At 34.1% G+C, this 14,638-nt stretch overlaps 1 protein-coding gene across 3 annotated transcripts in view; it reads right to left on the minus strand.

The window, feature by feature from the left end:
* The window catches only part of TBC1D5 (TBC1 domain family member 5), a 579,401-nt gene that overhangs the window by 210,673 nt on the left and 354,090 nt on the right, over positions 1-14,638 (minus strand). For all 3 annotated transcript variants that reach the window (XM_046002325.1, XM_046002328.1, XM_046002327.1), the window contains 3 exons: positions 7,447-7,535; positions 5,881-5,931; positions 5,715-5,784 (listed from right to left, as the gene is read on the minus strand). In XM_046002325.1, coding sequence (XP_045858281.1) covers positions 5,715-5,784; positions 5,881-5,931; positions 7,447-7,535 — 210 coding nt within the window. The remainder of the gene's footprint in view (positions 1-5,714; positions 5,785-5,880; positions 5,932-7,446; positions 7,536-14,638) is intronic.

Raw genomic sequence — 14,638 nt, forward strand, 5'->3', positions numbered from 1 at the left:
TTGATCAATTTAAATAACTGAGTAGGAAGATTTTTTTTTTTTTTTTCCTTTTTTTTTTTTTTTTTTTTTCTGTGAAACTTTTTTTTTTTTTCCCCCTTTTATTAATTTTTTCAGCGTAACAGTATTCATTCTTTTTGCACAACACCCAGTGCTCCATGCAAAACGTGCCCTCCCCATCACCCACCACCTGTTCCCCCAACCTCCCACCCCTGACCCTTCAAAACCCTCAGGTTGTTTTTCAGAGTCCATAGTCTCTTATGAGTAGGAAGATTTTTAAACTCTCCAGACCAAAAGTACAGTTGAGTTTAAAAAAAAAAAAAAGAAAAAAGAAAAAAAAAAAAAAAAACCAACTACGTAGGCTAACTACAACTTTCCTTCCTCCCTTTCCAAATCCCGTTTTAAGAAAGATGTACCTCTACTGCTTGTAATGCTTTAATGTAAACTTCAACAACCATCTCAAGTCTGATGATTTCTCCTAATATGATGTCTAAACTTTTTTTTTTTCCACAAGATTTTATTTTTTTACTTGTCAGAGAGAGGGGGAGGTGAAAGAGGGAGAGACCGAGAAGAACAAACAGGGGGAGCAGCAGGAAGAGAGAAGCAGGCTCTCCGCTGAGCAAGGAGCCCAGGGACTCCATCTCAGTACCCTAAGGTCATGACCTGAACCGAAGGCAGACACTTAAAGATTATTTATTTATTTATTTGACAGAGAGAGAGAGAGATCACAAGTAGATAGAGAGGCAGGCAGAGAGAGAGAGAGAGGGAAGCAGGCTCCCTGCTGAGCAGAGAGCCCGATGTGGGACTCGATCCCAGGACCCTGAGATCATGACCTGAGCCGAAGGCAGCGGCTTAACCCACTGAGCCACCCAGGCGCCCGAAGGCAGACACTTAACTGACTGAGATACCCAGGCGTCCCTATGTCTAATGTTGAGTCCTCATAATGTTGAGTCCAACATAATGTCTTATGTTGAGTCCTCAATTTCTACCTCTCTCCAGTCTTGAGATTTATAGCATCATTCTCTGATGACTGCCTGCCACTCCCTCACTCAACTTCTCTAGCTCAAATTTTTGTTTCTGCTTTGCAAATGCTGCTTTTTCATAGAGGTCTTGTCCTAGTTTAATTGTCTACTTGTATGTGATTCTCCTGAGTGATCTTACTCATACACAGTACTTCGACAAACACCCACTTTCCAAAGACTTCCAAATCTGTATCCATAACCTGGGTTCTCTCTCATATATTCATACGTTGGCAAGGAATCCTGGGTTACAAAAGGGTCTCCAATTCAGCAGACCCAGTACTGAGCTTATCACCTTCTGCTCAAAAACATGTTCAACCTTTCCCCATGCCTACCTCAACCCATCCTCCAATAACAACACACACTTTGCCAATTTTAGCTCCTCAGAACCACTCAGGAGACTCTTACTATGTCTTCTCTCCTACAGCTCTACTGTTAGAACCTGATTTGGGGCCCCTATCATTTCTTTCCTCCTAACTGGTCTCACTGCCCTTAATTCAGGCTGCTTTTAAATCTAGCTTCCAAAATGCCTGGTGATTCATCTAAAACAGATATTAAATTATGCCCAGTTGCCCTCCTTAAAACTTTTTAATAGCTCCCACAGGAAAAACAAAAACAAAAGACAAATTATTTTTTTTAAAGATTTTTCCTATTTATTTGACAGACAGAGATCACAAGTAGGCAGAGAGGCAGGCAGAGAGAGAGGAGGAAGCAGGCTCCCTGCTGAGCAGAGAACCAGATGTGGGGCTCGATCCCAGGATCCTGGGATCATGACCTGAGCTAGCAGAGGCCTTAACCCACTGAGCCACCCAGGCGCCCCGACAAAAGACAAATTCTTGAGCTAGGTCTATAAGGCCCTTCATAATCTGGTCAGTCTCTACTCATACTGTGCTTCCAGAGATCCTGGGGATGCCATTCTTTAACTTGAAATATCCCCTCTGCAGTGTTTCCATAGAGGAGCTTCCCAGTGTTCTTAGAGATCCGGCTCCAGTGTCAGGTCCCATTTCATCATCTTCTTCTGTACTACTGCAGTACCTGTTTCTACTTCTCTGGTTCCTAAACCATGAGATCTCTAAAAGGAACATCATCTTATCATCACTGGACCACATTCAGGGGCACAAAATAAAGAAAGTAAAGCTCTTGCCATTGTAGTCTGGAGAGGAAGACTGCACAGAAAAAAATGTAGAAATCCGTGACTAATCAGGCTCATAGAAAGAAAGAGGAGAGGAGGGGCATGTGTTAGCAGTAGGAAAACTTTGCTGGAAGCGGTTCCATCTATCTTTCCAGGATATAAAGTCTTAAAAAGAGATGTAGCCCTTTGTACTTGCTACAGTGTCCACACCAGCATCTTCAGGTCTGAGGAATGCAAGACCATACTGATTTTTTATGACTCAATTAGTTTCTGCTAATTTGTATAGATAGGAGAAAAAGACACCTCTGTGTTGTGGTCATTTATTACAAAAATAGTAAAACCAGGATACCATTTTCTGATTTTATAATATCAAGTATTCTCTTCAAATGACAGGCTGCTGAAATTTTAAAAAAAATTAATTCTTGCTCAAATTTTTTCCTACTGATATTAAATTAAAATAATTTGGGGGAGTTCATGTTAACTGTAAGACACCATTCACATTCAAGAGACAGTGTTTACTCTGAAGCCAACTTTCCTTTAAAAATGAACAACTCAACTTTTTGCTTATTTTAGTTATGTAGTTTTTCTTTACTGAAGAATGTCGTGCGCCTGAATACCAGACTCTGTGGGATGAAGGCACTGGGCTCAGGTACGGTTTCTAACACCCATGTGGGAAACAGATCACTACACCTAGTCATCTTCTAAGGGTCTTGAATAAACACACTTCTGTATAGATACAATCACTGGCTTTGGAGAGACCTAATCCTAAATTAACCTGTTAAAAAGGTTTAATTTAATGAAATCATGTAATCCATTTCCAGATTGAAGAGAATGAGTTCTCACTAAATCAACAGCTTATGTGGTTCACTTATCAAATACTGAATGGAGACTCATGTGTAGCTTAAGAAGTACGGACTTACATAAACTGTAGTTTGAAAAGATTTCCCCTGTGCTCAGAATACTTACAACAAAATTGCTTAAATTTAAGAAACTCACAAGTAAGGCTCATGATCACTTAAATGGTAAACAGCTTATCTAATGATGAAACCAAGAGAAAATTTTAAAGTTAATATAAGATATTCCTTATCTTCAGGATTTATCATAATAAAAATGCTATTTGCATTTAACAAATATTATCATATGGGATGGCTACAAGCACCAATAAAACTAGCAATCTTCCTAACCATTTATTAAGTGGTACTCAAAATGTACTCTACAGGTTAGTGCCAGTCCACAAACTGTTAAAGGATTCAGCGAGATAATTCTACACCATTATGTAAAGCAACACACTGCTTTCTTCATGAAGAAAGTCTTATTATGGGAAGGATGTCTGCTGACCTAGGCAGCACGCACAGTGATAGAACCGAATTGCCGAGGGAACTAGAAGAACTTAGAGAGTAGTATATCCATTTCTCAAACTTCTTTTAAGAAAGGTGATAGAATCAAGACATAGAATAAAAAGAGGAGGATGAAAGAGGGATTCACAACATATGCTTTATAGAAATGTATTATTCATTGATATATGCAAGTAACATAAATGTTCAGAGGTAACATCTACGCGTTTTTTCTTGATAAAATGAATAAATATCTTTTATGCTGTCTTAGCCATTTTCATAAACTTGACTCAGTGATATAAACATGAATGGATAAAACTGAAAAGTAGTAATGCTCACATCATTATCATTCACTTTTGTAAATACTGTGAATCAGTTATAAAATACAAAATGACCACTGCATCAAAAGATCATGTTTTTATTTAAATGTATTCAAATACTTTTTGCTCAAAATTTTGATTTTCACATAAGTCTATGACTTCATCAAATCTCCTACCAGAAACAAATATAAAGTAATTGTTCTAAAACATGGAAGTTCATCAAATATGCTTATAAGTTTCACCTCTAATAACCCTTATCGAATGTAATATATTGATATATTACTAAAGACTTTATCACCTAGGTTGAAGATCAGCAAATTTTCTCTGTAAAGGCTAGATAGTAAATATTTTAGGCTTTATAGGTCATATAGTCTGTGCTGCAACTACTTAACTTTGAAATGAGCCACTATAATGAGCAAGCAGCGATAGACAACAAGGAAACAAACAGGCATGGCTATTTCCCAATAAAACTTTTTTATGAACATGGAAATTTGACTTCCATATAATTTTCATATGCCACAAAATATTATTCTTCTTTTGATAGTTTTTCAGCCATTTAATACTATAAAAGCCATGCTTAACTCCCAAGCTGTATAAAAACAGCTGGCAGGCCAAATTGGCCTGCAGGCAGTAGCCCGCCCTGATCTAGACCAAAGGCATAAAGCACATTAGTTATCCATTTCATTTTTTAAGAGATGGAATAAGTGACGGAATAATACATGGTTTCTAAGCAGAATGCAATCAACTGTACCAATATAAAATTAATCAATCATATAGAAAAAATATACCAAAAACTCTTAATGACATCCCTTGCCAGAAAGTTGGCAATTTTTCTAATATTGTGTAATAATAATGAAAACACCATAATGATCTCTAAGTTAGCATATATGTTTGTTTAAAATGTCAGTTAACTCAGCAATTCCACTCCTAGAGAAATGCCAAGAGCACTGAAAACATATATAGACATGAAGTTTGTACACAAATGTTCACAGCAACATTATTCTTAATAACCAGACAGTGAAAAAACCCAAATGTCCATCAACTGATGTATGGATAAACAAAATGTGGTATATCCATACGGTGAAATATTATTTGGTCACAAAAAGGAGTGAAGTACTGATGCATGCTACAACAGGAATGAATACCAAAAATATCATGCTAAGTGAAAAGAGTCAATCAGAGAAGGCAACATATTATATGGTTCCATTCATAGGAAATGTTCCGAACAGGCATGTTCATAGAAAGTAGAAGTACACTAGTGACGCCAGCGACTCTGGGAAATGGAGGGAATGCAGAGTGACAGCTAATGAGTATGAGAGATCCTTCTGGGGTGATGAAAATATTTTTGAATCAGATAATAGGGACATCGGCATAATCTTGTGAATATACTAAAAACTACTAAATTGTACACTTTAAAGGCGAATGGTATGGCATATCAATTCTAACACATAATAAAAATTACAGTTAAAAAGAGTAAGAGAGAGTAAATGATAAATGATGGTATTGAAGCTAAATGTGTAAATTCAGTAGTGATGTGTTAATAAAAATAAGATAGCCTATTTCATACAGAGTTTGTCTACGTACTTCAGTACGTATCAACTCACATGTGTAGCAACAGATCAGGCAGATAAATGTACTTGTCAGTCAAAATTTGTAATAATTTTTCAAGTCAGAAGCTCTATCGCACAGATAATATATATATAAAATAAAATTCCTATTTATATGAAATTTTTTATTTTACCTTTATATACCTGCCAATATTACTAGCAATATGGCTAAGATCCCCAATTCAATCTTATTCCATAGATTTTTAAATCTGGGGTTTTTTTAATAGTAATAATTAGATGTTCCTAGTTATTGAAATCATTTGTTCCCTCAAATATATTGAAAAGATCTGTACTGTAACACTTACCTTTTGACCATCATGCTCAAAAGTAGAAAACCAAGGTTCAGCAGTTTCCATAAGCTGTGAGAACATTGCACTAAAAATTAGAAAAATAATACAGCACTAACGTTAAACCCTCACTGAAGTAGAGATGGTATAAAAAATTAGAATAATAGAAAGTTTTTGTACTTACTAGGCATCATGTTCCAGATACTCAGGGTTCAAAAGAGTTTTCATTTCCTCACTTAAAAAAAGCAATACAAATAATCAAAATGTATAATTTTTTAGTAGAAGGGGATTAGTAGCAGAGGTTGCCTTATTCTATACTCATAAGCCAACTTTCATACATGTGCAAATGAAAAATCATCCCTTCTAAATAAAAAAAGCAATTTCATTAATAAATGAAATCTTTTCTTTCTACAAAGATCAAAAACAAATTAGGTGCCTTGTCTGTACCACAATGAACTAACTATCTAATTACTCCAAATAACCACTACAAAATGCGACAATATATTCCTTGAATGTGCCTGATCTAGAATAAATTGATTATACCACAATCTGTCACTTGTTTTCCAAAACAAAACAAAACAAAACAAAACAAAACAAAACACTTCCTTACCGGTCAAATATATCCTATCAGAATATTATTTTCTTTCAAAGGCTTCTATTTTTATTGTATTTTAACATCCATTAATTAGCAATAATATCTCTTTCAAATCTATTTTAGTGTTGCTTTTACCTTTCAATGGTTTGAAAGTGCCAAAACAGCATGTCCAACTTATTTAAAAGCAATTTTCAATTATCTATACTTTCCTGTGAAGCATATTGCACACACATGCTTTTAAAAAGATAAAACTAGCATGAAAACAGGATCCCAAGACTAACTTCATCCTTACCATTCTTTAGAATAAATGAAGAAAGGGTAATTAAGATATGATTACTCTAGTCAGATGCACAAACTCATATTGTATAATTAGAGAAACTCAAGAGAAACTAGAAAATACTAATCTATAATGTAGTAAACAAAGGTTAATTTAACAAAGGCTCTAATTTATGCTCAGCAAAATGGATGGCTATATTTGATTAATAATTGCAGAGATAAATACATAAAATGTTATGTGTTAATTTTTTATGTTCTGCACATAGAAGGGTTAACCTATGGAATACTTTTGACAAAGTTTTGTCATCTCACAGTCTCTAGTCCCAAGATACTGGCTGACTGCCTCTCTGGGCCCTCAGTTACTGCATCTAAAGTAGAAATAAATTCTAAAAATTAGCCCAAGTTAAATATAATTATTAAAGTTACTTGCTGTGAAGAATAAATTAATGAATCTCAAAAACGTGACAAGTCATTTTGGTTTATTTACAGACGGGGGTTCATGACCTGAACTCAGTGAAACCTGGTGGGGAGAAAGGATCTCACAGACAAGGTTGTCATACAGCCAACAGTGAAAGAATCATTAGAGGAGGGTATATATGAGTATCATCAGTCATTAGCACTTTGCCATCTTAACAAAAATTTCCTCTTCTTGATCCATTAGTTACACACAGATCTAAGATTTTCAAAGACATTTATGATTCCAAATTTGTCCCATAGCTGAACCAGGACTACAACTATGATGTGGAATTAACAATCAGCCACATGAAACACAGCCAAATGTTTGTAATTTACAAAAGTACCTTCAATGTAAAAGATTCTGAGGTTAAAATGATTACAGCAAGGCTGAAAAAAAGAGAAGGAGCTTAAGTAAAAACTTGCCTTGGTTGGGCAGACTCACTGGCATGAAGAAAAGCCTGGTGGTCACAGTGGAGGATAAAGACTATAGGCGCTAACAGCTCGTGCATTCCCTGGAACATAAGAGCAGGAGAAATGAGAGGGGGAGGATGCTGAGGGTCCACCAGTGGACAGAACAGGCTCAGTTAAATGCTTCTTCAACTGATCCTCACCACCAACATTTCCATATTTCATTGAAATGCATAAAATGAAAAGCTACAAAATGAGATTTTATTTACTTTTAGAATTTGATTCCAATTCAACCACAGCACAAATTCTTCTTTAAAACATGGAGAGCAGTTCTCTTTTAAATGACACAACAAACAATAAATTGGCATGGTAGACAACCTTGCACCTGTCAGTTGCTTCACGATCTGTACTCATAAATATGAATTTCATTTATGCAAATTATAATCATGAGCTACAGTGTAAAGATCTGCAGTAAGAAGGGCAACTAAGAACTGTAGACCCAAGGAAATTACATCCAATGTTTTCATTATATAATGGCTCAAAATTAGGATGTCTGTAGATTTAGGAAGAGCTGAAGTCAGCTAGCTGGAAATGTTGGATAATAAAAGAAACAATCTTTAGCAGGTATAACAGCAAACAAAGTTTTCAAAGTATGATTTCAACATCTTTAATCTGAAAACTACCATAGTTTGTTTTTTTTCCCCCTGTCTACTTCAACTATAAGGTTACTGTTCAATTTATTTAGTGAATTCACCAATTATATATGTTTTCCTTATAGTGGTGCTCACCTGTGGATTACATGGATAAGCACAGAAGCAAAAAACTACATTGGTTACTAAGTTGTCTCTAAAAAAATTATAAAAATTCATTATTTTTCCATTATTGTAGAGATAAGGCATTCCACATTAGTAATCTACCTTGTTAACTACAAGATTTTTTTCCCCTTAAGCATCAGAAAACATGTTTTAGCAAGTTAAAAATAGATTATAATCTTTTCTGCCTCTTAAAGTAAGTAAATTATATTTTTCCTTTTGCTTAATAACTATGGATGATCTTTAATTAAAAAAAATAAGAGAAAACACCGCCTTAATAAGAAATAAAAAGAAATAGGGAAGCAAAGAAAAGACAGAGTTTCATGGGTGGAAGTAGTGACTTCCCATGATGGAGGGGCAGACACATAACTTTCTGCACATTCTAGAAGTACCATGCCATTCTTAAAAGCTAGTGATCATCACAAAATAATATCAAAGTAAACTCTATCAGAGTTCATTTGTAAGTTACCACTAGACTTGAATTAGGACTCACTGACATCTGTATAAAATAATTTGTGACACACTGACAGCTTTCTGGTGATTAAAACAAATTACCACACACCACTTCAATCTTTTTAAGTAACCATTTCCTTACCAAACAAACTTTGAGAGGACTATTTGACTATCCCTTAGAGGAACACGGTAGGGACACAGAAAAAATGGAATTAAGTGCTAAGTATGCTTTAAAATCACCATGAGGTATGTACTCTCCTGGAATAATCTCTAATTATTCCAAAAACAAGTGCCATAATTTAGTGATCAAAGTAATAGCAAACTGCTGTAAGAATTACTATAGATACAGAAAAGAAAAAAAAAAAAAAAAGACAAGGAGAAAGGAAGAAAGAAATGGGAGGGAGGAAGGAAGGAAGGCCAGGCTGACCAAAAGAAAGAAATACTAAAAACTAAATTAAAAATTAGATATCTTTGTGGTAATCTTTTTGACTTTTTCTGTGACTTCCTCAGGATAAAGTCCCTAGAAGCAGGATTTCTGGGTCAATGAGTAGAGAAACTGATTAAAGTTTCTCATATATACAATTAAGCTGCCCTTCAGAAAGAATCCCCTCACATTAGGGCATAAAAATTGCCATTTCACACATCTTAACTTGTACTGTTTTGCTTTGTTTTTATTTTTTGAAATTCTATAAAACTTCACATTTTACCCTATTTAAATGCTAGTGAGACTGACAAAAAATTTTATTGGTCATAATTATTGCCCATTTTCTCCTAATGAAGAGTGCCCTTTTTCCTGATAATTTGTTACAGTCTTCACCAGTTCAGGATATTAACCTGTAGCCATTTTTGTTATACCTTCCCATGTTTATCATTTGCCTTTTAATTGTGAGATCCTAATGTCATCATGAAGCTCCATACTTTAAAACTATCAGATCAATACATCATCCTTCATGGCTTGTTTTATTTTCATGCCTGAAAAGGCCTTCTTTATAAGGCCTTCTTTATATGGAGATTAGGTGAGTACATAGTTTTCTTTATTACAGCTAATTCTTAACTGATCTGGCATTTAGTTTTTGTCCTGAAGAATAAACTTGTGTTTCTCTCTGCAAAAGAGTTCAACTAATTATTGAATAATCCATCTTCTCCCAAGAGTTTTGAGATATTGTCTTTACCACATACTGAATAAGTTAGTGCTCGTTTTTTGACTTTTATTGGTATTCCATTGGTTTGTACATTCTTTTTAAAATTAATTATTTTTTTTATTATGTTATGTTAGTCACCATACAGCACATCATTAGTTTTTGGTGTAGTGTTCTAAGATTCATTGTTTACGTATAACACCCAGGGCTCCATGCAATATGTTGTTTGTACATTCTTAACAAGAACTTTAGAGTTTAATGACTTCAACTGTAAAATATTCTATTCTTCCATATTTTCTATTCTTTTTCTCAAAATTATCTTGCCTGTCCTAATTTAAGTAGAAGGTAAACTTTAGTATCATTTAAATAAAAGGCTAAACAAAATACTGCAATTTTATTGGCATTGCATTAAAATTAACTTGAAGAAAATAGATAGTTTAAAGAATAACAGATTTTCCAACCCAAGAGTTTGTAAACTGCTAAGTTTTTACTAGGTTTTTGCTGTTGCTGTGGCGGTGATCTTCTGATTGGGTCTCTTCCCCCTCTATGTAATTTTCTAACTAACGGCTGCTTTAATAAGAATCAGTTCTTGCCTAAAAGCATCTTTCCACCCTCTTTAAATTTTCTCTTCCCTCTAGTTTCTGTGATACGATTCTCTCCAGATTCTCATTTGCTCATGCATAACTCATCTTCAAGTTCCTATGTCAAAAATTAGTAACTACCTCTGATAATGCTGAGAACACAAGAGTGAATGAAGTGAGCAAGTTTCTAACCATTATGGAGCTTGCAGTCTAGAGAGCAAGACACACAATAAAATGAGCACAGAAGTGACTAGAAACTGTGATGTTTTTAGAATTAGAAACTGTGATATGTGTTTATTTGTAGATTAAAAAAAATCCAGTTCCTACTACAGGTTCAGCACATAGAAGGTACTCACTCCACGGTGACAGATTAAATATCTACCTCTCCATATAGTGATGTATTGGTAAATACTGAACTACAATATGAAAAATGAAACATTAAATCATATTTCAAATCAATAAATAAGGGTGCTCTTTATATAATGAAAATTAAGAGTCCCCTGAATATCATTAAGACCACCTTTTACAAATTCACTGTTGACTTCCAGCTAAACTGGAGACATTTTCTCAATTAGACTTGGAAGAGATTGTTAGTTTGGCTCTTAATTCTAGACTAGCAAAACCTGATTAATAATTACAAATGGCAAGTGTGCGAACATCTTTATAGGAAAAGAGGACCATTTAGAAAGAACGATCATAAATTCAATATGCCGTAAATTCGACAAAGCAAAATAGAACATAATAGATTGCCAATATACTTATTGGTTCCCAAAATGGGTATTTTGCTTGCATCTACACCATCAGCATTTCTGCTTGCTTAAAGCCTTTATCCCTGCTGGATCGTTAGTAGTCACTGCACTCCAAACTCATGCCAGTTGAAAATAAAGGTAACGAAGTTTTCTTCATCAACAGCCTGTAGGCTCACAAAATTGAACCTGTTCTTTTATCTGCCTGTGTTCATTTAGCCCACCAAGCAGTCTTTATTAAAGCTGAGGCATCAGGCAGTCAAAGTTCATTAATACCATTTATATAATCTCTGCAGTTTCAATTAACTCAGCAAGACATTCTACTACATGATAACAGTCTCATTAATTCAATAAAATCCCATAACTATTAACAATATGGTCGATGTTAAACGGGGTGTCACCTAGTACAAAATAATAGCTTTAACAGCTTGTGATGAAACTCAAGGTTTTTTTCTTAAATTTGATCTGGCTAAATATTCAGTCCTTCTTTAGCAAGGTATTATTTCTATGTAAAGAATCTATAGGATTTTAAACATGTACAGGGAGTAATTAAGTCTTATTAAGGGACTCCCAAGAGTATGTTAATGATACTTTCTTATTCAGTAATTGACTTTGTCTAAATTATCAAGAATCTGACCTTCCCTATTCCTGTCTAGTCTTTCTTACAAATGCAGAGGCCCACACACATCACTAATGTTTGAGTGCAGTTATTATGTTTTTATTCCTTGTCTGTGGAATTTGTTTCTATTATTATAACACTTCCTTAATTGACTTTTTTCTTTCTCTAAATAAGAATGTGTAACTTGGGATAATTTTATTCTGACTTGGTTCGCTATCATTAAATCTTTTACTGTGAGGTATTTTCAAATATTGGAAAGAAGAAAGGGCACAACAAAGAGATAAGCTTGACGACAGAAGCCAACACAATGAGAGAACAGAAAAACAGAAAGGAGTCTGAACTACTGGAATAACTAATGCTGCAGAACCATTTTGCCCCTAGACTTCTTGCAAAGTGTGTTAACAACATCCTTTGAGTTCAAGTCATTCTGAATGGGATTTTCTGTTATTTGCTTCCAAAAGTCATACACTGATATCTACTTTCTCCCAGTCTTCTTTTTGGTTTCTTTGTTTTTGGTCTTTGAACTTTTTATCTGACTTCTGGAGAGTCTATCTGGCTTGGAAAGGTCTTTCCAATCCTGCGATTATAAACAATTCCCCCACATTTTTTACAATATTTCATTTAAAAATTTCAGTTTTCATATTTATATCTTTACGCCACCTGGATATTATTCTATAAAGGTATAATTTAATCTTTTTTCTAGATGGAAAGTCAAACATGGCAAGTCAATATCCTTTTCTCCCATTAAAGGAAAATATCCTATCTTATCGTATATTAAGAATTCATATACAACTGGACGTGTTCTTAGTTTGTTCCATTGATCCATGTTGATTCCCATACTAATGTCATATTAGCTTGATCACAGAATGTTTACATAAGTTTTCATATCTCCCTCTGCCATTTTCCCCTTTCCTTACATTCTGTAGCAACTCTAACATATTAATAATGATAATAATAGTAAATCCACCATAAATACCAACAAGAACTCGTAATGATCACTATGTGTTTTTAACTCTACAAGGTCAATACTATTATTGCCCTCATCTTACTGACAGTAAAACTAAGATTTAGAAAATTTAAGTAAGTAAATTGTCCAGGATTATGTAGCTAGTAAATGCTTAAGCTGAGATTTAAATAACAGATTTAAGCCCAGACCCAGTGCTCTTAACCCCTAAGCGGTATTATCTCCATTAAAATTATGGTAAAGCTTTTTGGCACTAAATTTAAAATAATTATGTCCAGTTTTTAAAAAATGTATCTCTCTCTCTCTGATTATCTCTGGAATGATAATACATTTACATATTAATTTGGGAAGAAGTAATATTTCATGCCTTCCCATCTACAAACATACAACCACTTTCTTGTTTATTCAACTCTTGCTTTATGTCCTTCAATAACATTTATAGTTTTCTTCACATATCTTTTGCATCTATATTGTTATATTTATTTCAAGGCATTTTAAAGTTTTGGTCGTCATTATGAATGGGATATATTTTTTCCATCTTCCATACTAAAAGTGATAATCAGGGGCGCCTGGGTGGCTCAGTGGGTTAAAGCCTCTGCCTTCGGCTCAGGTCATGATCCCAGGGTCCTGGGATCGAGCCCCACATCGGGCTCTCTGCTCCGCAGGGAGCCTGCTTCCTCCTCTCTCTCTGCCTAGTTGTGATTTCTCTCTGTCAAATAAATAAAATATTAAAAAAAAAACACTTTAAAAGTGATAATCACCATGTAGTTAACATGAAAGCATATTACTAGTATTAAAAGTAAGATAAAATTAGTTCCCTTGGGTATTCTATGTATATAAAAACAAATACATTATTTAGGACAACTGGAATATGACTTGGCTTATTATCTTTATTTTCTCAAATTTTATTTAAATTCAATTAATTAACATATGGTGTATTATTAGTTTCAGAGGTAGAGCTCAGTGATTCATCAGTACTTTATTATCTTTAAACTGATCAAGTATATTTCAAATTAAATACATTACCCTAGGGGTGCCTGGGTGGCTCAGTCAGAAGAGTGTGTGACTCCTGATTCCAGGGTTGTGAGTTGGATCCCTATGCTGAGTGTAAGATTACTTAAATAAACTTAAAAAAAAAAAAATATATATATATGTATATATATATATATGTATATATACACACACACACATTGCTCTAGCCAAACAATTTCTGTTATATTACATTGAAGTTAGACAGTTATCAGTTGGACATACTGAAACTTTTGATTGTTAGAGAATTTATTAATTTGATTTAAATTCCCACTTACTATACATTTTGAGAAATACATAAAATATCCAACTTTTCTCCCTCTCCGACTCCCATTTGTGTTCCCTCTCTCGCTGTGTCTCAGTCAAATAAATAAGTAAAACCTTTAAAAAAAATCCAACTTTTGTATTTTTATTAGAACACCATAAGCTTAAGTAGAAACCTAGATACTTCTTTATATATTAAATAATGTACATTTCAATGAAAGCAAAACATAATCCAACAATCTTAATCTTCTTTCCTTTAGTAATGGGATGTATATCTGGATACCAAAGAATATCATAAGTTTCAAAAAATTTGGAGGAACTTTCCGAAGTTATAGCAGCAGTAAACCTTAAAAGTAGAAGGACACTTGGTTATTTTTTACACAGCATGTCACATATTTATAAGTGCTGTATTTAGAAACAATATTTATACATACAACTCTGAAAAGTTTTATTACTAGATTGGCTTCAAAGATGCTGTTTATAAACAAACTCCCAAAGTTGAAAGAAAAGATTGAACGCCTTATAGAAGACAATTTGGTGGAATGTCTCATAATAAGGAAGAAGCATATGTGCTTCAATGAGCTTACTTTTTTCACCATG

The sequence above is a fragment of the Meles meles genome, chromosome 4 (genome assembly GCF_922984935.1).
Source record: "Meles meles chromosome 4, mMelMel3.1 paternal haplotype, whole genome shotgun sequence".
Classification (NCBI taxonomy): Eukaryota; Metazoa; Chordata; class Mammalia; order Carnivora; family Mustelidae; genus Meles; species Meles meles.